The sequence below is a fragment of the Choloepus didactylus genome, chromosome 2 (genome assembly GCF_015220235.1).
Source record: "Choloepus didactylus isolate mChoDid1 chromosome 2, mChoDid1.pri, whole genome shotgun sequence".
Classification (NCBI taxonomy): Eukaryota; Metazoa; Chordata; class Mammalia; order Pilosa; family Megalonychidae; genus Choloepus; species Choloepus didactylus.
Genome location: NC_051308.1, coordinates 146,762,418 through 146,787,345, shown reverse-complemented (window position 1 = coordinate 146,787,345; position 24,928 = coordinate 146,762,418). Strand labels below are relative to the sequence as shown.

Below are 24,928 nucleotides of genomic sequence, written 5' to 3'. Positions count from 1 at the left end.
AAATACTCAAATTAGTATTTTCTTTCCACTTTTAATACTACCACAGGACTTCATACTAAAATAAAATAACTTAGTGATATTTTAAATTAAAAATTCACTCTTTTGTTCACCAATCTCCTTAGCAGTTAATTATGAACCTTCTGAATTGCTGCTATTTTGGAAATAACTCAAAATAATTTTTTTTTTTTAAAAAAACGGATTGGCTACATCAGAGATAATTATGAGTTTAAATAAAACTTTGTCTTTCCAATTATGTGCACAGCAGTGCTCCTAATTACTCAGGGTCACTGAAAACCCAAGGCATCCTCTGGAAAGCATTTCCCCTGAAGTCCATCTTAAGATTTCCTTTCTGTTCTAAGAAATCAGTATCTTTTCCTTTTTTAAATCTCTTTTTAGCAACACTGGGAATCACAATGATGATGGTGACATGTATTCAGTCTTACAATCAGCCAAGTTTTTTTCGAACATTTGTAGGTCAATGACAGGAGTCACTATGTAGCCATGAGAAATTCCTGATTTATCTCAGGAAATGTCATTTCCGATACAAACAAAAGTTTGGGGACCTCTGTGAGCTAGACCAGCTACTTTTCGGGGCTGTGAAATTTTTAAATTGTTACTTGAAAACAAAAGGACAAGCCAAATTTGCTGATGGGCAGAACTGCTAAAGAGAAAGCATTGTAACCTTCTTCACTAAATCAAAACAGAAAAGGAATGAATTGATAATTGTTTCCCTGTTGGTATTGGCCAAAATTTTAAATTTAGGTGGTGGATTAAAAAATGATCATTTAATTATTATGCTTCAAGAGTCACAATGCAGTGTGATTGTGAAGACCTTGTGGATCACACCCCCTTTATCTAGTGTATGGATGAGTGGAGGAATGGGGATAAAAACTAAAGGACAAATGGGGTGGGATGGGGGGATGATTTGGGTGTTTTTTTCACTTTTATTTTTTATTCTTGTTCTGGTTCTTTCTGACGTAAGGAAAATGTTCAGAGATAGACTGTAGCGATGAACGCATAACTATGTTATCATACTGTGGACAGTGGATTGTATACCATGGATGATTGTATGGTGTGTGAATGTATTTCAATAAAACTGAATTTAATTAAAAAAAAAAAGAGTCACAATGGTAATACACAAATTGTTTTGTGTGTATTGAAAATCACAAAATGAATAATATTGAAACACTAGCGTTTGCTAGCTCTTATACACTTGCTTGTAGTCTCCAAAGGTTAAGGAGATCCGCGGGCCGCTTTCAGCAGGGCTGCCTTCTGTGAAGGCAGGAAGCCCACAGGGAACATTATGACCTGGCTCCCAGGATCCTGGCGCAGAACTCCCCTCAAGGTCCCGGGCCACCCCAGTAGCATCCGCAGAGTGCCAGACCTGGCAGCTCCAACCGACCCGTTTTGCACCCGTTAAAAGAAATGCGGTCCCAAGAGTCTGGTCCTTGTCCAAAGTCCCAGCGCTAGGTACAGCCCGGCTTCCTGGGGTTGTTTCTGACCCGGGCCTTTTCTGGGTTTCTCATTCCGCCTCGGTTAGGCGGAAAGTTTGGTCTGTTTTTTTAAACTCCAGTATTTCCAGTATTTAATTCAATCCCAAGCCAGGCAAGAGCTAACCTCGGGTTCTGGTCACTTCCCTGTTCGCTTTTTTCCTTCCTAACTGCCAAGTTCCTTTGGCCCAGTGCGTCCCCCACCCCAACAGCCCAAGGCCGACTCAGGGCGGGAGATGGTGACTGTTCAAAGCCTGGGGGCAGGGGAGTGGGGAGGCTAAAGTTAGAGAAGTTCGGGTTTTGCTGCGAGGCCTCCCCCTGCTCAGGAAAGCAACGGCGGGTAGGAAGGTAGCCTCTGGCAGAGACGCTGCTCTGGGACGTGGGACTTCTGGCCTCCGAGAAAATTCCGTAAGCAAGAGACTAAGACTCTGGCTGAAGTTAGCAAGAACTTCTGGGCTGCTGGGCTTCGGAAGCTGCGCAGCTGGCCACATCCAGGGATCCCCCTTACGCGGCCAGGCCCGCGAGCGGGGCGTCGACGCGGGGCGCCCCCTGGTGGCCGCCTGACCGCGCTGCTCGCGGCCGGGGAATCTGCTGCGTCGGCGGAAGGGGAGGTGTCTGAGGCCGGCGGGTCGCGTGGCCATGGCGGAGGTGGTGCTGGAGGAGCTCTCGGCCTTGGCCGCGATTTTCTGCGGGCAGGATGAGTGGGAGGTGCTGAGCCGCTCAGGTGACTATCCCCGCGCCGGAGAGCCGAGGCATCACAAACCGCAGGCCCCGGCTGCCCACGTTCTTTCCGCGGTGCTTCTCCCATCACGGACTCTGCTCGCTGGGGCTGGGGCTCCTCGCCGCCTCCCGTCCCTCTGCGTGGGGCTAAAAGGAACCGAGCCCCACACTTGGGGACCGTTTAGTTGAATGATGGAATGACACGCACCGGGGCCTGAAGTTATGTGTTAGCAGGCGGGAGTGTGAGGTGACCGCCTTAAAACGTGAATAGGAGTGTCGCGCCGTTGCTCGCAACTCCTCTTGAACAGAGAATCAAATGCCAAGTTTCGCGCGGGCGTTTAACCCTGCGGGCTTCTGCGGTAGCTCCCGGCCTCGCACCTGGCCCTCTGCCCCAGCTGTGCCCTCGGGCTGGAATGCCCCCCCCCCACGCATTCTTGGCCAACTTAACCTTCAGAGCTCACCTTAAAAAGAGACCTATCCTTACACTCCTAGTTTAAATCCAGCTCCCCAAATTGCATGATGTCTTTCCTTCATATCACTCACCCCGGTTTTAACTATATGATGCTGTTTTGGTTAGGTAGAGTGGTGGTGGGGACCCTGTCTCTTTTGTAATCACAAAACCCTAGGCTCCTAGGAACAGTGCCAGGCAGATAGATGGTGGGTGGTCAGTAATGTTTGTTGAATGATTTCTTGGATTAGGCCAACACTCCATTCCTTGAACCTTATCTCAGTTATGCTTCCAAGCTGAATGCTTTTTTAGCATACATTTTCTAGTCCTCTGTAATGTGTTTGCCAATTACAGGCTCATGGGGACGCATTTATTAATTCGGCCCACATTTATTGGATTCTCTGCTCCCTGCAAACATTGACAGGATTTCAAAGATGAGAAAAGCACTGCGTGTCCTCTAGGAGCTGACGGTTTAGAGAGGTTCTTTAAATATGCTTCAGTTGATGCTAATGTTCCTGTCTGTGGCTTCTATTAAAACCACAAAACTGCAGTTTATGAAGTGCAGTGAGGCAGTTAATTCTCAATTTTTACCTAGCTTTCAAATATATTATGTAAATTTTTTGGCATGGGATTTACCCTTCTAATTATGTTTCAGCTACATTAAAATTGGCTTTCTGATCACAAATCGGTTGACCTTTTAAGAAGGTACTCTAAAATGTGCTGGATGTTGTGAGAAAGGCTTCTAGGATTAACATATTTTCTTGGTATCCATGTGGTGGTATTCACACAGAGAGTAAGAGTTGGCTCCTTTTCGCTTATTGCTTCTTGCATTCACCCATCCACACACATTTACTGAGCACTGTTATGTTCCAGGCACTGTGAACCTGTAAGTGTAATGTAGCAGCTTTCTTTTTAGTGCCTGGTCTTATATCTTTTTTGAGACTATTGCTTAAAATCCATATGAAAGGAATTACTCATTTTTAGCATTTTCTTGTCTTTCCTCTTCTGATTGGATCTTGTTCCTAATTCTTCACCATCTTCTCTGTTTCCATTGCTCTCTTTATTGATAATTACTTCTGCCTGAGGCAGACTATTTGAAAAGATCATCAGTTTTCCTAAACTCCTTTCTTGTGGCTCAGTTGGAAATATCCTGGAAAAATGAGCTTGTGATTTCCTATCACACCTTAAGGAGGGTGATGTGGTAGTGGTCAGAGTCATGAGGATACAGCTGAAAATAAAGCACTGCTGAGTGGTCAGAGAGAACCCAAAAAAGTAAGCGTAGAAAGCAAGCAAGCAGTTTCTTAATATCGAGAGCACTGTGGACCCTTTATCTGCTGTTAAATTGAGCATGACTTTCAAGCCATGCCTCCTAATTAATTTAATTCAGTGTTCTGGCATCAGTAAGTAATTGAATTATAAAAGAATTCAGTGTAACAACTTAGGACATTTTGTTGCTGAAAGGTTCATTGGAGAGGAGAACAGTTCAGTGACTGAAATAGGGATGTCTGATGTTCACAACTGGGAATTAAGGATAAGATAAGGACTTCTTTAACAGACTGGAATAATCATGCAGCAGGCCGTTGGGTTGGCTACCACTCTCATGGTTATTGTCAGGTTGGATTGGAGGAGATCAAATGATCCCAGAACACTCTAAACACCAGTTGTTTCCTGGCCTCCCCGGAATAAACTCTCTGTTGCCAATGGAATCAGGAGAATGTTGCAGAGGGTTTGCACTTCTGGTAACAAGATAACCTAGAAAGGTCCAGGCTGCCAACACAAGCGTCAACTATTAAGGCCATAAGTTCGGAGAGGCTGAGTAATTGGATTCAGTTTAGATGGGTTACTTTAGGCTGAGAATTTCTAGGGGATTTATCTACATTTTGACCTCTGCTATGTTAGAGTAAGGTCATAGTAAAAGGTAATTATTTCTTATGGGTACAATTATTTAAGCCCCCACACTCCTCTATCTACCAGGGAGGATTGAGGGTCGACCAAATCAGGAATATTCTGTCCCTCCCTGTGCAATACAGTCAATGGGGTCACCTACTGTGGACCTGATACTTGGAGTGCATTTTACTTGGATACTCTTAGTGTTATTTTACAGGGGAGATAACCAATGCTCAGACTGGTTAAGTAACCAACCGTCAGACTCTGGAGTGTATGGACACTGCACCAAGCTCCTTAGAAGAGGTGGGGCTGGGGCTTCAGGAAACAGTTGTTAGGCAGCAAGGATAACACTTGTTGAGAAAGAGAGAGCAATAGTGACTACCCAGAGAAAAGACATGGGGATGGCCCAATTTATGTTCAGAATAATTGTGTGTGTGCATACGTGTGTGTATATCTGTGCACCTATAAGATAGGTGAGATTGGTATTGTTATTTATCTTCATTTTCCTGATGGGGAAATAGAGGGTCACAGAGATTGTATTGCTGTAGTCAGTATACTCAGGAGTTGAATTCTTGGAAATTATCTCATGGATCCCAAATTTGTAAGATGGGAGGTGCGCAGAATCCAATATCGTGTAACATGTTTGCACAGTGGCTTCTGAGTAAGATTTTATATTGTGCTAACCCTAATGTTCAGATAGGTTTGACACCTGTTGTAAAATGAATCACAACTGTCACACATATATTCCTCTAGATGAGCTCAGCTGTTTCCTGCTGATTACAGGGCTGAGCTCACTTCTATAAAACTGATTCAGCCTTAAACTTCCCTTCTAAAGGTGTCTGCTTGCTCCCAAGTTGTGTTTCAAAATGGCGTTCTCCAAAATGTCTGCATCAGCTTCCAACAGCTGTCTTCAAAATGTCTCTGCAGCTCCACTCTCAACGCTTGTGCATTCTTCAAAGTGTCCCTCTTGGCTGTAGCAAGCTCACTCCTTCTGTCTGAGCTTATATAGTGCTCTAGTAAACTAATCAAGGCCCAGGCTGAATGGGTAGTGCCACACCTCCTTGGAAATTATCCAGTCAGAGTTATCACCTACAGTTGGGTGGGTCATATCTCCATGGAAACAACCTAATCCAAACGTTCCAACTTAATCAATACTAATACATCTGCCCCCACAAGATGCATTAAAGAATATGGCTTTTTCTGAGAAACATAATATATAAAAACCAGCACATTATTTTAGTTTAGATTTTTTTGGTAACCAGTTTTAACATATATAAAAATCCAGCTGAGACATAAAACCAAGCACTAGTATAAGTGTACTTGCAATGAGCCACTTGGGAGTAAGAGGGAAGAAAATCCTGTGCTCAGAAAGTAAGGCAGAATAGTGTGGCTTCTCTGTGGTTTTCTGCTGAAGACCTACTTGAGGATATATAAAAATTGCCAAAAGCAACAGCAAATATAGGGAAAGTCAGCTGTACTTGGTATGTAAATGATTTCTTAATGAGCTCTATATGAATCGTGAAGAACCTATTCTCCTAATTTTTGTTTGATTACATTTTCTCTTTCATTGTCTTCTGCCATTGGACAGCATTTCCTAAACTTCTGTTGCATGTTGTAGACTATGAGTGAAACATTAAAAACAACTTTAGTGTAGGATTTGGGTGCAGTTCAGTTTCTCTAGTTTGAGTTTCTGTTAGTGTGATCAGGAGCATATTTTCTTTCATGTGTATGTAAGGAAGAATATGTTTTGAAACCCATTTCAGTTTGTGTTTTAGTTAATTATGAAATCAGTATACTTATAAAATAACACTGAGTAACTTAGAGAAAACAAACTAGGGAATAAGTATATGAACTTCAACCAAAAGGCAGGATCTACATCTTTTGGTAGGGTCTTAGAATAGATGAAAATAAATTTGAAACTTATAAAAAAATTCAGTTTTCTAGGGCACAGATGTTTATTGAGAAGGATGCATTTGTGATTTAGAGTTAATGACTAGTGTTTTTTTGGGTCCAGAGAGAAGCAGAGATTAGCATTAGATTTAGTGCACAATTATTTTTCTGTTTTTCCACTGTTTCTAAGCTGTTAATAATCTTAAAGCAGATAGGGTCAACTTTGTTTTCTCTTTTAGAAAGAAAAGTAATCAAACTGACAGTGCTTGTGTTCCATGAAAAATTCTAAGAAGAAACAGAGCTAGTTTAATTGCATGCCCAAAGTGAGGCAGGTGAGAAATGGAAGGATAGGATATATACTTCAGGAATTTTAGGGAGAAAATAAGTTTTTGAAAGAAAGTGTAATTTTGTTACTACATTACATGTCAGAAGAATGAGGGTATGCCATTGGAATTTTCATTTTCATATAAAGATACCTTCATTTTGCATGATTTTAGTTTGCAGCTACAGTGTGTGTGTGTGTGTGTGTGTGTGTGTGTGTGCATGTATGTGTGCGTGTGTGGCCGTGCTCCTCCTGAAGGCTCTAGGGGAGAATCTGTTTACTTCTCTTTTCCACCTTCTAGAGCTGTAATCCTTGCTCTCCTTACTTAGCTTGTGGACCCTTCCTCCATTTTCAAAGCCAGCAGCATAGCATCTTGCTTCAGCAGCATAGCATCTTGCTTCAATGGTCACACTGCCTCTGTGGTAAAATCTCCCCCTGCCTCCCTCTTATAAGGACACTTGTGATTACATTTGGTGTCCACACAGATAATCCATGATGATCTACCCATCTCGAGGCCCTTTACTTCATCACATTTCAAAGGCTGTTTCCGGCATGTAAAGAAACATATTCACAGGTTCTGGGGGTTAGGACAGGGGCAATTTTGTGGGCCACTATTCAGCTTACTGCAGGTACCAAGGATTTTTGCACCTGTGAGATCCAGGCTTAGAAGCCAGCTGCATAATTCTGAGAGGTGTATAACTTTAAAATGTAAATGTTTCTTGTAACCCATTGTTTTTGTTATTGTTTAAAAAGAAAATTGAGATATTCCAGTGGTGGAAAAAAATAGTTAATTTGGTTCATCTACAAACATTCCAGGTATGAAAATGCCCTAAAAGAAGTTCAGAGTACTATGGGAGTCATAAGACAGACTCTACAGAGGTATCTTGGAGGTTGCAAAGATTCTACTAGGCAGAAAGTGGAGAGCTGACGGCCTTCTTGGGAGACAGATAGCAGGAGCAAGGCCCTGGAGATGGGAAACCATAGACTGTTTTCGGGGCACAGTGTAAAGGTGGGTTAGTTGAAGCAAGAGGTAAGGAGAGAGGAAGGTGGAGTAGTAGCTGGCCCCCCTGTTGTGGCTGGTCCTAAGCATTGGATGGAGTAATCTGTAATGTATTTGTCAGTGGAGAGTTGTTGTGAGCAGAGTTTTTGTTTTTTGTTTTTGTGGGCTTTTTAAATATATGATTAGGTGCTTGTAGAAGCAGTCTGGGAAAGTGGTAGAGTTTGGTATGGCTAGACAGGCTGTGAGGAGACCACTATTGCAGAGAAAGGCCTGAATTAGGTAGGTGGTAGTGTGAATGGAAAGGAGCAAAATTTTGGAGAACTCACAGCCAGAGTTTGGCAGTTGAACATGTAGCGAGTTCAAATGTGAGAAGTTTGGAATTGACCAAGAAAAAGATTTGACCGCTAGATGGCAGTAACACAAAGCTCTTTATTAGGAGCTGCTGCATGGACAGAGTTGCATGTGAGGGGATGTCCCTCACAGCAGAAACCTTTCAGAGGCCAGCTGCCTGAGGGAGCCTCCAGAGGGGAAGCGTCTGCCAAACTCCTAGGGAAGGGGAAAAAGGATGGGGGGTGAGGGTGTCCAGGTGTGGCAGAGAACCTGTAGGCCAGAGAGCCCAGAGGTGCTAAGTGTAGGGTCTAATTTCATCAACTGAGAACAGATATGGAGTGACGAGTGACGGGTGGTGACGAGTGACGAGTGACGCTGGGTGAAGATTCCTGGGGTATGCTAAGAAGGTTAACTCAGTGGCTACAAAATTGCTTATTTGGGCTGTTTTCAACTGGATGTGTAAGAATTTGAGTTTGATATGGGTGGGTTTTCCTAGTGGGCCCAGGCTGCTGTGAAGACATAAACAACATGCAGAGCCATTACACAGAGGCCATCTTAGGCTCTTTTATATAACAGAATGTTAAGCATGAAGCAAGAAGAGGGGAAAAAAAAAAAGTCAAGGGTGACTTGAAGTTTTCAAGCCTGGATGACTAGAACAAGAAAGTTGTTCATGGGATCATGCTTTAAAGAATGTCTGAACATTTAGAGGTTGGGGAAAGAAGGCAAAGTAGTGGTGGAATGAACAGAGAAGTAGGAAATGAACCAGGACAAAGTGGTGTCTTGGGAGGTAAGTAAAGAGAGAATTTTGAGAAGGAGATTGGTGTAATGGTTTCATATGTTATAGAAAGGTAGTGAAGGGTAAAGGCCATTGAATGTGGCTACATTGGGGGTCCCCAAGATAACCGTTATGCTTAATGGTTTTCTAGCAGGACTCGCAAAATTTAGAAAGGCTCCTGTACTCTTGGTTATGGTTTATTACAGTAAAAGGAAACAGATTAAAATTAGCAAAGTAAAAAGGTACATAGGGTTTAGTCCAAAAGAAACCAGAATTATATTGCCTATGTGCCAGGGTGGTGTCCTAAAACATAGTGCCTTGCAGTTGCTAACTGCAGATTCTATTAAAGAAAATCTCTTGTGTAACAGATGTGTTTAGTCCTGTGGGAATCAATGTCTGCAACAACAGCTTTTATATAAATGGAATCAGATGTCCAGGAAGCAATTTTAATGTTCCATTAGATTCTTTAAAATGGGGATGCATTCAGGTTTCAGTTGTTGAGGCTGTTGAGCAGCAATCCAGGTATGAAAGTGAGAAAGATTTGACTGCTTTTCTTGTGAAGATTAGAACAAGGACATGTGGAGAAAGAAGTAGGGGTAGAGAGAGAGGCAACTTAGCTTCAAAGAGATTTGTCTGCACCCAGGTCTGTTCTCCTCTGCTCTTCTGATCTGTGCACTTCTGCCCCCTGCAGAATGAATCAGCCTGATGCTGTATCAACTTTTTGAAAAGTGGGGTGAAGTGGTGTGGAACACATCAGAGGGGTGAAGCAGAGCAAATCTGAAAGAGAGCAGAATATTTCATCTTATATCCTGTGTGTGCTTCCCCTTCCTTCTGATGGAGCCAGAGGAGGCTGAATTGATGTCCACTCATTTTTAGTTCATCTTGCTCCCTTCATGTTACACTGACACTCATACATTTGAAGTAAGAAAAGAGCTCATCAAGGCAGTTCTTGTACTATGCATAGTCATTGGTTTCTCTGCAACCTTATACAGCTGCAGGATTCCAGGAATTCCTTCAACTTGGACTTTCCACAAAATGACCTTCATCGGATTTAGCTTATAACTTTTAAATGAATTACTGATTATATATATATACACGCTGTTGTTTCTTTGAAAATTCTTAAGAGTTTATTAGAAGTTTTCAGAATTATCAACAAGACTGGGTAGAAATAATTGTGTGATGAAAACCTTTTTTAGTGACTCAATAAAAATGAGGGGATAGCAAATGTAAATAAATGCCAGTTAAGTCTTAGGTGTTGATGAATGTGTGAATGCATGAATTTATGTGTATGATTAGAGGAGATAATCTATAAATCATGGCTTTCTTAGCATTATGTGCCTTTTCATAAAATAACTCAAAGCTTTCGCATGAAAAAATAAATTGGCATTGGAAATGAAAATTTAACTTGTTAGTGTTCCATTCAAACTGAATTATGTACAGCTAATGATTATTTTTGGATGCCTTCCAGAGACAGATGGGACCGTGTTCAGAATTCACACAAAAGCCAATGGCCTTACGGATGCAGATATACCCTTAGAATTGGTGTTTCATTTACCAGTCACTTACCCTTTGTGTCTACCAGCGATCTCGATTACCTCTGAACACCTGACCAGGGCCCAGTGTGTGACTGTGAAAGAGAAATTACTTGAGCAAGCAAAGAATCTTTTGTCAGAACCCATGGTTCACGAGCTTATCCTCTGGATTCAGCAGAATCTCAGACACATCCTCAACCAACCAGAAACAGCAAGTGGCAATGAAAAGTGCACTTTCCCAACAAGCACAATTGTGGAAGATGGATTGTGGATAACTCTTTTGCATTTAGACCACATGCGAGCAAAGACTAAATATATCAAGACTGTGGAGAAGTGGGCTTCAGATTTAAGGCTGACAGGAAGACTGATGTTCATGGGTAAAATAATACTGATTTTACTACAAGGAGACAGAAACAACATCCAGGTGCCAAAAAGTTAAATGTTGGATATGAATTTACTATTTTCTGCTTAAAATGGTGTGTCTATAAGTGTGTTTTATAAAATGGGCAGATTAATCATTGTGATGTTTCTGCTTGTACTATTACCATGTCATTGGATCTTTAGTTTCTTTTTAAAGAATGTCTTTACTTCTAATTACAACTAAAAACTTGCCGATCTTGAAGAATAAGTATAAGATTATATGTTAAATCGTGCTGCTTAATGAAAGTGGTGGATTATAAAGAAAACTCTGTGGTAATAAACATGAGTATTTGTTTCTGTAATTAACTTTATAAATGTGCACTAAAAATGCATATTAATATTTCTTTCCATAGTTAGGCATAGCAAGGTATGTATTGAAGTAGTCTGTAAAATTTTTAACTTTGAGGCAGATCAGAATGCATTCTGACATTTTAATTTGTTATCTTTAATACCTGGAAAGAAGAGCTCATCCCTTATAACCAAGATTTATTGTTAGAAGTGGCATCATCAGGACTGTCAGCTTGTCACCTCCTCCCTAACTTTTGCTTTCCAGCTGATTTGTCTCAGCAGCTGCTTTCAAAATCATCTTCAGATTTTTCAACTTCTCGTTCTAAACTCATCTAACCTATTTTATGTGGGACCAGACAGGAAAAGTGCTAATTATATTTTAAATCTTAAAGAGCCACATATCATTAATAGGTTTTATGCTTTCAGATAGGTTGGGTCAAGAATAATTACAGCTAAACTTATTTAAAACTGATTTAGCTTGTACAACCTGTAATCTTAATGATTTGTACAATAATGACCTATCTTTTACATGATAGGCTCTTATCACAAAACTAGTCTTATATTTGGTTAATGAGATTAATGCTGGGTTATAGCATGTAGGTGCAGAAATTAATTCAAATTTTATGTATATCTTGGATTGGCCCCTGACAGAGGAACCACATATTTTAAAGTGATCTATAAAAGTTTTTTTTTTTTGGGGGGGGGTTATATCTATAAAATTTGATCCCTTTGGGTAAAATACTGGCTGACAATATAGGAAGATTAATTTTCTTGCTCATATTTCTCCCAAAGTCTCAGATTTTTCTTTAAGCCACGGCAAGTATATTAGGCTAAGTACAGCTGTTTTGCAGATATTGTTACTCAGATTGGATAAACAATTAATTAGCAAGTGTTTATTCATATAACTTGAATCCTTTGCTAATTTGGAGAAATTGTACTTTTCTAAGAAGTTTGTTTTTTTTAACTGACTCTAAAGTGGCATTTAATGTAAACATCTCCTTTACATTTTTATGAGATTGTATACTAGGATTCAGAATATCCAGGTACATATTTATAGATGTCATCAGTTTGGAATGGCAAGTGTTGAGTGCCTGTTCATTCAGATGCTGAATTAATACTACTAAAAACAACAGTAGCTAATACTATTGATAGTATTGGCACATACAGCACTATATGCCAGGCACTCCTCTAAGTGCTTTGCATATATTAATCCATTTAATCGTCACAACTCCCCCATGAGGTAGCTGCTGTTATGATTCCCATTTTATGGAGAAGATAACTGAGATACACAGGATTTGTATAACCAGGCCAGAATTAGAGCTAGTAGGTGCTCCAGTCCAGACTTAAACCTGTGAAGTCTGATTGTGTCACTCTTTACCCCTGCATTCATGATTACATTATGCTGTCCAGTATGTAAAAGCACTGTGTAACTCTTAGTGCTTGATTCAGGAGATACTCTTTATGCATGAAAATAAGCCAGCAGGTTTATGCTTCTTTAAAACTAGGACTTTGAGATTCAGAATAAGAGACGTATTTAACATACTGATTTATCATTTAGGAATACCTGATTCTCCAGAAAACCTCCAAAGTAGATGTGGACTCAAGTGGAAAGAAATGCAAAGAGAAAATGATTAGTGTACTGTTTGAAACAAAAGTACAGACAGAACACAAAAGGTATAATTTAGTACTATTGCAGATGGAAAAGCAACTGAATCAATAATTACACTCTGACAAATCTGGCATATTCCTGAGTTTCTCTTGTATAATGCAGGTTTCTGGCATTTGAAGTCAAAGAGTATTCATCACTGGATGAGTTACAAAAGGAATTCGAATCTGCAGGACTTAAGAAGATTTTCTCTGAATTTGTTCTTGGGCTGGTAAAATAAAATGGAAGACAGGAGTCTTCTAATGAAACTACAGTGTTTTTGTTTGTTGTTTTTTGTGTGTGTGTGTTGGATTTGGGGAGTAGCTAATTGACATAATTTTAAGGGAACAATTTTTAAAGTTTCTCTGAAGAAAAATGATAGATACCATTCTAACTTCAGGAACAAAAGCCAAATTTGTTTTATGGAAAAATGAAGATTAAGAAAATCACAACTATATTTTAATGTTTGCCAGGACAACTTAGGTCCATTAGATGGAACATTATTTGAAAGATAAATTAAAAAGGTGATAGTAAATGAGCCCTTGTTTTTATGTGTAGGATTTGTTTGGAACTATACAATTTTCTGGCTAATTTTCTTGTAATTAAATGATTTTTCTAAAGAGATTTGTTTTCACATTTACTTAAAACATTTTTAGCATTTGATCACATTTTTTTTCCATTCAGCTTATTATGTCTAATGTTTTAAGTTGAATGCTAGGAAAAATATAACACTGATTTCTTTGTGGAATTGCATAAATCATTAGTTTGTTTAAATACAAACCAAAAAATTCTATAGAACCTGATTTAAAATTGCTCTCTTTAGTGTCCCAGAATAGCATGTTACTTGCTAGCTGTAAGACTAGAGAATTGATTTAAATTAAAATTTTTTATGTGAAAAATTTACTTTCTGGTTTTATATGGGGAGAAATGTTTCACACAAAATGACTTGCTGGATGGGGGAAATTATACGGAGGTACTTTTTTTAATTTCTTATGAAATTTATTAAAGCATGGTAATCTTAAAATGCATTTATTATGCCATAAAATAAAAGCTTGTATTAAAATTTATAACGAAAGTGTAAGTCGACATTTTTGCCTGAGAAAGGATATGTGTGTACGAGAGGCCCCCTGGGTTTCTGAAATAAGGTGCCAAGTGATGGAAGAAAGGCCATGTGAATCCCACTCACTGTAGTCTATCAAGTCTGGTAATATAATTATAAAATTTTAACTGGTGGGAGAGATAAGTGAGGGAAACATCGTGGCATGTTGAATAGTATATCTTGACAGCACTGCTTTGTGGCCATGCAGTTCAATCTGATTGTCTCATTTTCAGCCGCTGTTTTAATTAAATTATACTTGCCTGTTGATCATTTTATGGGGCTCTGTTTATGAGAGGAAATTTTCAGGTTTATTTTGTCTCATTCCAGGGTATTTATGATTTTTTCCCAGAGACCTGGTAAATATAGTTTGAGTGTTCTATGGGAAGAACATGTATATGGCAAGGAGAAGCTACCCTACTGGCATCCAAAACTGAAAAAACAAAAAAAAAGTAGGCTAGAAAGTATTGGGATGGTCACTGTTACTCCTTCATTTGATTTACTATAGTTTATGGAAAATTAAAATATTGGGGGAAAAAAAAAAAAGAACAGGTTGAGAATATTGGCCATAGAGTTGGGACTGATTGAGGGAATTCCTAAATAATAACATTAAAAGTTATCACCATAAAGGCTTTAATAGTAATAACCATAGGATGTTGGGTCTGATTTTTTTTTTTTGCAACAGAACTTCTAATTCTCTTTATTTTATTTTATCTTTTTATTAGAGAAGTCACAGGTTTACAGAAAAACCATGCAGAATGGTTTGCGTTAGTGCAGTACATTTGCTACAACTGATGAATTGATATTATTCTAAATATGCTATTAACTTTAGCCCACTGATTACATTAGGGTTCTCTCTTTGTATTATATAGTTTATGGGTTTTTGTATATATGTATGTGTGTGGTAATTTATATACAACCTAAAATTTCCCTTCTTTTCCCTATTCAAATATATAATTCAGTGATGTTAATTACATACTCAAAGTTGTGCCACTGTCCCCATCATTCTTTGCTCAAAACTTTTCCATCATCCTAAACAGTACCCATTAAGCACTAGCTCCTCATTAATTCACCACCCCACCCCTGGTACGCTGTAATCTTCGCTCACTGTGAATTTGCAAATTCTAGTTATTTTGTTTAAGTGAGACCATAGAATATTTGTACTTTTGTATCTGGCTTATTTCACTCAACATCATGTCTTCAGGGTTCATCCATGTTGTAGCATGCATCAGAACTTCATTCCTTTTTACTGCTGAATAATATTCCATTGTATACATATATCATATTTTGTTTATTCATCTGTTGATGGACACTTGGGTTGCTTCCACCTTTTGGCAATTGTGGATAATGCTGCTATGAACATTGATGTGAAAAAGTCTGTTTGAGCCCCTGCTTTCAATTCTTTTGGGTATATACCTACAAGTGGGATGCTGGGTCATGTAGTAATTCTATACTTAACTTTTTGAGGAGCTGCCAAACTGTCTTCCACAGTGACTGCACCATTTTGCATTCCCAACAACAATGAACGAATGTTCCTATTTGTTCACATCCTCTCCAACACTTGTTATTTTCCATTTTAAAAATAATAACCATCCTAGTGGGAGTGAGGTAGTATCTCATTGTGGTTTTGATTTGCATTTCCCTGATAGTTAATGACTTTGAGCTTCTTTTCATGTGCTTATTGCCCATTTGTATATCTTCTTTGAAGAAATTTCTGTTCAAGTCTTTCACTCATTTGTTTTTATCAGATCGTGTGTCTTTTGGTTGTTAAGTAGTAGACGTTCTTTATATATTCTGGATATTAAACCCTTATCAGATATATGTTTCCAAATATTTTCTCCCATTTTGCATGTGTTTTTTTTTTTTTTTTTTTTTTACTTTCTTGATGTAGTCCTTTGATACACAAAAGTTTTAAATTTTGATTAAGTCCCATTTATCTATTTTTTTTTTCTGGTAGTTTTATAGTTTTAGTTCTTGTATTTAGGACTTTGATCCTTTTTGAGTTAATTTCCTTATGTGTTGTGAGATGGGGGCACCTTCTTTTTTACATATGGCTAACCAGTTTTCCCAGCACCATTTACTTAAGAGATTATTCTTTCTCCTCTGAGTGGACTTGGCACCTTTATTAAAGATCAGCTGGCCAAAGCATCACCACCATTTACGAAACTTTTCCATCAACCGAAACAGAAACTCTGTTCAAAGTGTTAACTTCCCATTCCTTACCCCCACTCCAGCCCTTGGTTTTGTGAATTCTAGTTTCTGACTCTATGAATTTGCTTATTCTAATTATTCCATATCAGTGAGATCATACAAATATTTGTCCTTTTGTGTCTGGCTTATTTCACTCAATATGATGTCTTCCAGGATCATCCATGTTGTAGCATATTTAGAACTTCATTTTTTAGCTGACTAATATTCCATTGTATGTATAAACCACATTTTGTTTATCCTTTTCATCCATTGATGGACACTTAGGTTGCATCCATCTTTGGCATTTGTGAATAATGTTGCTGTGAACATCAATGTGAAAATATTTATTTGAGTCCCTACTCTCAGATCTTTTGGATATATACCCAGATGTGGGATTGCTGGGTCATATGGTAATTCTATACTTAGCTTTCTGAGGAATGCCAAACTTTTCCACAGTAGCTGCATTATTTTACATTCCCACCAACAATGAGTGAGCGTTCCTATTTCTTCACATCCTCCCCAATATTTGCTATTTTCTGTGTGTGTGTGTGTGTTTGTGTGTGTTTAATTAGTCACTATTCTGGTGGGTGTGAAATGGGTCCTCATTATAGTTTTGATTTACATTTGGCTAATGGCTAATGATGTTGAGTATCTCTTCATGTGCTTATTAGCCATTTATTTATCTTCTTGGGAGAAATGTCTATTCCTGTTTTTTGCCCATTTTTAAGTCGGGTTGTTTGTCTTTTTGTTGTCGAGTTTTAGGATTTCTTTATACATTCTGGATATTGAACCCTTATCAGCTATGTGATTTCCAAATGTCTTCTCCCATTCTGGTTGTCTTTCTACTTTTATGGTGAAATTCTTTGATACACAAAAATTTTAAATTTTGATGAAGTCACATTTGTCTATTTTTTCTTTTGCTGCTCATGCTTTTGGTGTAAAGTCTAAGAAACAGTTGCCTAACACAGGTCCTGAAGATGCTTCCCTATGTTTTCTTCGAGAGTTTTACAGTTGGGGGTCTTATGTCTAGGTCTTTGTTCCATTTTGAGTTAACATTTATATATGGTATGAAATAACAGTCCACCTTCATTCTTCTGCATATAGATATCTAGTTTTCTCAGCACCATTTATGGTGGACACAAAAGGAAAAGAGCAATTCTTTTCCAATTGAGTGGACGTGGTATCCTTGTCAAAATTTAATGGCTATAAATGTGTAGATTTATTTTTGAACTCTCGGTTGGATTCTACTCACCTATATGTTTGTTCTTGTGCCAGTGCCACACTGTTTTTATTACTGTAGTTTTGTAAGAAGTTTTAAAACTGGGAAGCATGAGTCCTCTAACTGCTCTTCTTTGTCGTGGTGGTTTTGGCTAATTGGGAGACTTACCATTCAAGGTAAATAAAATGATTAGTTTTTCTGTTTCTGCCATGAAGTCCATTGGAATTTTGATTGGGATTGTGTTGAATCTGTAAATCACTCTGGGTAGAATTGACATCTTAACAGTATTTAGTCTTCCAATTCAATGCCTTTCCATTTATTTAGGACTTCTTTGAGTCATTTTAGCAATGTATTTTGTTTTTTTCTCTGTTCAAGTCCTTTACATCTTTTGTTAAATTTATTCCTAGATAATTTGATTTGATTCTTTTAGCTGCTATTCTAAATGGAATTTTTTTCTTGATTTCCTCTACAGATTGTTTATAACTAGTATAACTGAGTTTTTGCACATTGATATTGTACCCCACCACTTCGCTGATTTCATTTATTAGTTCTAGTAGCTTTATTGCAGACTTTTTAGGATTTTCTCTATGTAAGACCATGCCATCTGCAATTAGGGAAAGTTTTACTTCTTCCTTGCCAATCTGATACCTTTTATTTCTTTTTCTTGCCTAATTGCTCTGGCAAGAACTTCCTGTACAGTGTAGAGTATCAGTGGTGACAGTGGTCATCCTTACTTTGTTCCTGATCTTAGGGGGAGAACTTTCAGTCTTTGAGCATTGAATATGATGTTAGCTGTGGGTTTTTCATATCTGCCCTTTATCATGTTTAGGAGGTTTCCATCTATTTTTAGTGTTTTAAATGTTTTCCTTTCAGTCTAAAGGACTCCTTTAGAATTGCTTGTAGGGCAGGTCTAGTGGTGACAAACTCCCTCAGCTTTTGTTTATCGGATTGTCTTAATATCTTCCTCATTTTTGAAAGACAGTATTGCAAGATGCAAAGAAGATGCAAAATGGTTGGAAATTATTTTCTTTTTGCCCTTTAAATACTTCACCCCACTACTTCTTGACTCCATTGTTTCTTGTAAGAAATCTGCATTTAATCTTTTTTTGTAGAGAAGTTGTAGGTTAACAGAAAAAATCATGCATAAATACAAAGTTCCCATATACTGCTATATTATTAACACCTTGCATTAGTGTAGTACATTCATTATACTTGATGAAAGAACATTTCTGTAACTGCAGTATTTACTATAGCTCATGGTTTACATTAGGTTTCAGTGTTTGCCGACAATCTTATGGAAGCTCCCTTGTACATAACGTTATTTTTCTCTTGCAGCTTTCAGAGCACCCTCTTTGTCCTTGGTATTCGAGAGTTTGACTATTATGTGTCTGGATGTGGTTCTCTTCTAGGTTATCCTGTTGAGCCTCTTTGGGCTTCTTGAATGTGTTACGTCTTTCCTTAAATGTAAGAAGTTTCTGCTATTATTTTTTTGACTATTCCTTCTTCCTCTTCTCTCTCATTCTTCTAGACTGCCATAATGCATATATTGGTACACTTAATGGGTCCAACTGGTCTCTTAGGCTCTGTTCACTTTTTTTCTTTCTTTCTTTTTCCTTTCTACTCCCCAGCCTGACTCACTTCAATTTTCTTGTCTTCAAGTTCACTGATTCTTTCTTCGAACAATTCCAATGTGCTGTTGAAACCCTCTAGGAAATTTGTCCCTTCAGTTAATTGTGGTTTTCAGCTCCAGTATTTTTGTTTAGTTCAGTTTTTGAATTTCTGTTTCTTTATTGAGATTCTCTTATTGTTAATTCATCATTTTCCCTGATATCCTTTAATTCTTTCTCTGTGTTCTCCTTTATCTCCTTGAACATATTGAGGGTCATTTTTTAAATGTCTTTGTCCAGTATGACCAAAATTTGGTTCTTCATGAATGGTTTCTGGATTTTTATCTTAACTGCTCTGGATGGGCCATCATTTCTTTTTTGTTGTGTGTTTTGTCTTTTGTTGCACACTGTACATTTTAATATTTTAAACTGATAACTCAGGGATATAGACCTCAATTTTGTATCCTGGGTTACATGACAGGGATTTCATTGAGTGCCAGGAGCTAACAAAGACAAAGAAACCAAAACAAAAAACACCTTTCACAGTCCTTGCAAATTGGCTCCATCTTGGCTGTTGCTCCCCTTCAGAGTTTAACCCCCCTATCAAGAATATTAGCCCTAGGCAAAACTTTGGGCTTCTCTCTGTCTTTTCTGAGCCAGCTTCTTGTCCTGGGTTTGTGCTCATGGCCTTAGAAATTCTCCCATTTACAAGAATCTTTATGTCCCCTCTATTCCTTATGAAATAGACCTCCCCACTTCCACCCCAGGGTGCTGTATTATATGTCCTAAAGCCAATAATCCTTTTCCCCAGTCTGCTTTGACTTAGTTGTTTCTTATACTGTGTTAGCAGTTTGCTTCTGCCTGCAGGGAGGGTTCTGGAGAGTGAGCCAGAGTGAGTGTCTGGTTCAGTGTTTAAGCTTGCCACCTGATAGACTGGCACTGACGTACAGGCACCCAAGTAACATACAGATTATTTACCCTGCTCCCTCCAGGGCCAGGGACCCAAAATGGGAGTGCAGGCTAGATCCACACCCTTCCTGAGAGGGGATGGGGGAGTGGCCAGCAAGGGCTTTTACTGCTTTTAAAGCTTCATTTCCTTGATTCTGCCCTCTCCCAATTATTTCAACCATTTACCTATTTTCTGGAGTTTTGAGGAAGATGGCTCTGCCAGTTTTTGCTAGTTGTTCAAGGATTCTGTTAGGGAATGGAATCCCGAAATGTCTTAGGCCACCACCTTGGCTGACCAGAAGTCTAGTCCTCTTTATTTTACCTTGACTCTTCTCTGCTAAAGTGTCCTTCCACTCCATGGTTTATACTGTCTTTCCAACTTTCAATCCCAAATTTGGCTCTCTACCTCTAAAGAAGAACTAGAACTAGGCCAGTTTGAATGTTGGTAACGACTTTCTCCAAATTATTTTATATTCATATTTGCTCAAATTAAGTAAAAATTTATTAGTCATGATTACTTTATTGGATGTTTATATTTAAATCTTTCACAAATATATGTAAAACAATACAAAACTAAACCTTGATAGTGCTACAAATTAATACAGGTTTAATTTGACCTCTGAATAAAAGAAAAATTTAAATTATGTACCTTAAAGCTGTAAGAGTCTCTGGTATTTCTTTGATTTCAGTAGTAGAAGAAGAGAGTCTTAATTATTTCACTGATATTTTTGTTTTCTCTTTGTTGCTTTCCTTTCAGTTTGAGGTACTCATGAAAAGATAATCAGGATTTCTGATTCAGTAATAGCAGACCAGCTTCCCACTGAAGAAACCTAAAAATGAAATATAAAAAATGTCTGTAAAAGTATCAAGAGTCAAGAAGATAGTAAGACTTGGGCTAAATCTGGAAGGGGAGAGGATTCCAGAGCAGTGGGCCCAGCACGTGTGCTGCTTTTGCCCAGGGAACATTTGTCAATATGGAAGAGATAAGTGAAGGGCTGAATTAATTTATGGCAGCTTGAAGATCTAGGGAGAAAACATTTTGAGTCTGGGGAGTAGAAGATGTGGGGCCAAGAGCTCAGACCTCAAAGGGCTGCACTTTAGGAATGAGGCTGAAACAGAAATAAACCAGTTGTCCCAGACTACAACTAAGCTTTGAGGCATCTTGTAAGTACAGAAAATTTTAAACCTTGAACTTGGATTTTGGTAATCCATGCTTCTAATGTGCTTAGGACCTCCACATCTTGTTTGGAGAAAGATAACACCATCTTTTTGGGGGGGTTCAGTGTCATGAGTATTATACAGCCAGTAGATGGTGAAATCGGGATTTGAATATAGGTTGGTTTGATTCCAAAGCAATAACATCATCTTAAGCCTCAAATTTCATATATGAATAATTTTTAAATTTGTTATCCACCAAACAATACAAGGTAACTTAACACCTGAAGACACAATATACTATAAGTGAGAAATGGCAGAAACAACAGGCAATAGAAATAAACCCACACATCACTCCAGATGATGGAATTATCAGACATAGGTCATGAAACAAGTATGCTTATGTGCTGGTTTGAATCTATTATGTGCCCCCAAAAAAGGCCATGTTTTTTTAATCCAGTCCTGTGGGTGTAGACTTATTATGGGTGGGATCTTTTGATTAGGTTGTTTCCATGGAGATGTGACCCACCCATCTGTGGGTTAGACCTTTTGAATAGATTATTTCCATGGAGGTGTGGCCCCACGTATTCAAGGTGGGTCTTGATTAGTTTACTTGGGTCCTTAAGAGAGCTCAGGGGCTGACCCAGACCCAGAAGCTTGGAGATGCAGACAGAAAGACATTTAGAGATGGTAAGCTAGGAGATGAAGCCCAAAGTTTACCCCAAAGATGAGAGGACCCCCATATGTTTAGAGAAAAACACCCTGGGAAAGCAAGCAAGAATGCACAGGAGCTGAGAGAAAAGCTAAGAGACAGTAGCCCAGAGACATTTTGGAGAAAGCCATTTTGAAACCAGAACCCTAGAGCAAAGGACTAGCAGACACTAGCCATGTGCTTTCCCAGCTGCCAGAGGTGTTCCAGATGCCATTGGCCTTTCTTCAGTGTTGGTATCTTCTTGTTGATGCCTTAGTTTGGACACTTTTATGGCCCTACAACTGTAAATTTGTAACGTAATGTATCTCCTTTATAAAAGCCAATCCATTTCTGGTATTTTGCATAATGGCAGCTTTAGCAAATCGGAGCACCTTACTGTGTTCAAGCAGATAAAAAACCAAGGTTGAAACTGGAATTGGAAACTAAAAAAAAAAAAAAGATGGCATAGCATATTTGAAAAAACAAAGCAACAAATAGAAATTCTAGAACTGAAAAATGAAAGAATTTGTTGGGTGGCAATTAGTTAAGGTCCAGTTAGGAAATTAGAAACCAAGTGTAGTATTTCAAGTAGAGTTACTTTAAAACAGGAAATTATTTACAACTTAGGCTGAAGAGCAAAAGGGAAAAGGAATAGAATTGGAATGAGAAAAAAAAGAGGAAGGTGATATACACAAGAGTTAAAAAGCTTCTAAGAGCCTGCACCTGCTGCTGCTGTATTGGAGATTGTTGTAATTGGTTCTAGATCTTCTCAAATGGTGCTGCCTGAACTAGAGCTGTTGATAAATATTGTCTCTTGTCTGTTGGGGTTCAAAATAACCCATTCCTGTTGCCATTGCAGCAAGTGCCAGCAACTACCACTGTGCTAGGATCAGAAGCAGGAAGATTTTTCTTCTGCCTCTGCTCTTCCAGTGATGCCTCCAATTGACAAAACCTAACAGAGATCCAGCTGTTAAAGACATCTGGGAAATGTAGTTTGCAGAATCCCAACCCCAGAAGAATGGAGCAAAGTATAGCGGAGTGTGTGTGTGTGTGTGTGTGCATGAGGTAGGGGTGAGAAGGAGCCGAGTGGCTACAGTAAACCAGTACAGTCCTCCCCTCTAGCTATTAAGCATCTATATACTTCCCTCTATCCATATTTAAATTTCTATACAACAACAAGAGTTTTATGATTCTATATGGATATAACTATTATTTGTACAAATGAAGAAACTCTTACCTTCTCCCCTTAAAGGGAAGAAACAAAATCCCATCAGTTACTGTTGTTTGTTGGTGTTAATTCTTCTAGTTTAGTGATAGTCCCACTTGGATAATCTGTAACATGAAAATCAAATTGTGTATTTCACTACCAGCAACACTCCTTCTGTAAAATAGTAGGGGAAAGGAGGAAGAAAAAATTAATTAATATATACATGTATGTACTGGACAAGCAATGAAGCAAATTTGCATAGTTATTTTGATACTTGTTTCTATAACTGGTCATGAAGGTTAAGTCGATAACTTCTTCCTCTATTCCCTATTTTCTTTCTTCTTAGCCAGATTTTAGCTGGTGAGAGATCTTTACCTAGTGGGTGACTCAAATCTTCTTTCTGGAAGGGTCTGAGTCCTTAGTAGTTATGCCTTTATTATTAAATTTCACTATTGTATAAGGGAGTATTTAGAGGCAACCCAGAGATTCCTGTGTTCTTGACATAGTCCTTGCTGACCCCATTGTTTAGCAGCTGACCCCATTGTATAACCCAGTTTCCTCATAATAATCTAAATCAATTGCCCCAACCATTACAAGAACCTCTTTCTTTGCCTGTTGGTTTAGTGTCATGAGGATCCCAGTATGTCCATGTGTTAGTCTCAACTATCAGATCACCTGAACCATTTTGTGTTTATTGGTAGAAACATTCTTCCCTTGGGAACTAACATCTCTTAACCAACATACCTCAAGTTTATAGGGATTGGAGTAAAAAATTTTGTGAGTGGGTTAAATAAACAGAAGTCAATTCTATTTTTATTTCTTGATAACTGGACCCATGTATTCTGGCAGTTGGAGAAATGGCATCATATATTGTTCACTGGTTCAAAGTAGTTACTACATCTTGTATGATAGCATCTCGACCACCTTGCCTCCCAGCTGGCATCATAACTGAGTCTTAGTAGACTTTCAGTTCCTATTCTTAAACGGGACATAAAAGCAAGAATCTTAACTGAAAAGATTAATACGTTTGACTACCTAAAATTAAGAACTTCCCTTCATCAGAAGATATCATTAAAGATAATAGAACGGCAAACCAAAGAATGGGATAAAGGTATAAACATATAACTGATATATCTCATTTCTGGAATATTAAGAAATAGAAAATCAATAGAGAAATGGGCAAAAAGAATCTTGAACAGATATTTCACAAATGAGAATATCGAAACAGCAAAAAAAAAGGTGCTCAACCTCATTTGTAATCAGTTGAAGTGCAAATTAAAACCATCATAAGATACCACTAGCCACTGATCAGAATAGCCAAGATCTAAAAGATGGATAATAACAAAATTGGCAATGAAGTAGTGCAATGACAACTGTCATATACTGTTGTTGGCAGGAGTATAGATTGACCCAATCACTTTGAAGGAAAACTTTGGCAGTATCTATAAAAACTGAAGACTCCATACCCTATGACCTAGCATTCTGCTTCTCAGTGTACACCTTAGAGAAATATATGCATGTATATATGAAGTGACAAGTACAAGAATATTCAATAACATTATTACTTTTTTAAAATCATGCAGAAAATACAGAGTTCCTATATACCCTGCCCCCCCCTTGTACAAGCAGTTTTCCCTATTATTAACACTGCATTAATATGGTACCTTTGTTACAATTGAAACAATATTATTATAATTATACTATTAACTGTAGTCCATAGTTTACATTAGGGTTCACTGTGTTGCACAATCACAAGGTTTTTTTTGTAAAAAAAATTCTATTTTAGTGTCATATATAACCTAAAATTTTCCCTTTTAATCACATTCAAATATCTAATTAAGTGGTGTTAATTACATTCACTATGTTGTACTGCCATCACCACTGTCCATTACTAAAATTTTCTATCATCCCACACAGAAACTCTTTACCAATTAAGCACTAACTCTCCATTCCCTATCCCTACCCTGGCCCTTGGTAACCTGTACCTGTAATCTAGTTTCTGACATTAAAAATTTGCTTATTCTAATCATTTCGTATCAATGAGATCATACAATATGTGCCCTTTTAA

General features: G+C 38.3%; 1 protein-coding gene across 2 annotated transcripts; it reads left to right on the top strand.

Moving 5' to 3' along the window:
• Window positions 1–2,110: 2,110 nt before the first annotated feature.
• RWDD3 (RWD domain containing 3) lies at window positions 2,111–13,867 on the top strand. 2 transcript variants are annotated; one of them, XM_037815750.1, is made up of 4 exons: window positions 2,111–2,214; window positions 10,331–10,818; window positions 12,661–12,776; window positions 12,874–13,867. In XM_037815750.1, exons 1-4 carry the CDS (start codon window positions 2,130–2,132, stop codon window positions 12,986–12,988), a joined length of 804 nt encoding a protein of 267 aa, XP_037671678.1. In that variant the 5' UTR covers window positions 2,111–2,129; the 3' UTR covers window positions 12,989–13,867. The 2 variants fall into 2 exon arrangements, with proteins under 2 accessions (XP_037671678.1, XP_037671688.1); XM_037815760.1 differs by lacking the exon at window positions 12,874–13,867 and having other exon boundaries at window positions 10,331–10,870; window positions 12,661–12,777.
• The last annotated feature ends 11,061 nt before the right edge of the window (window positions 13,868–24,928 follow it).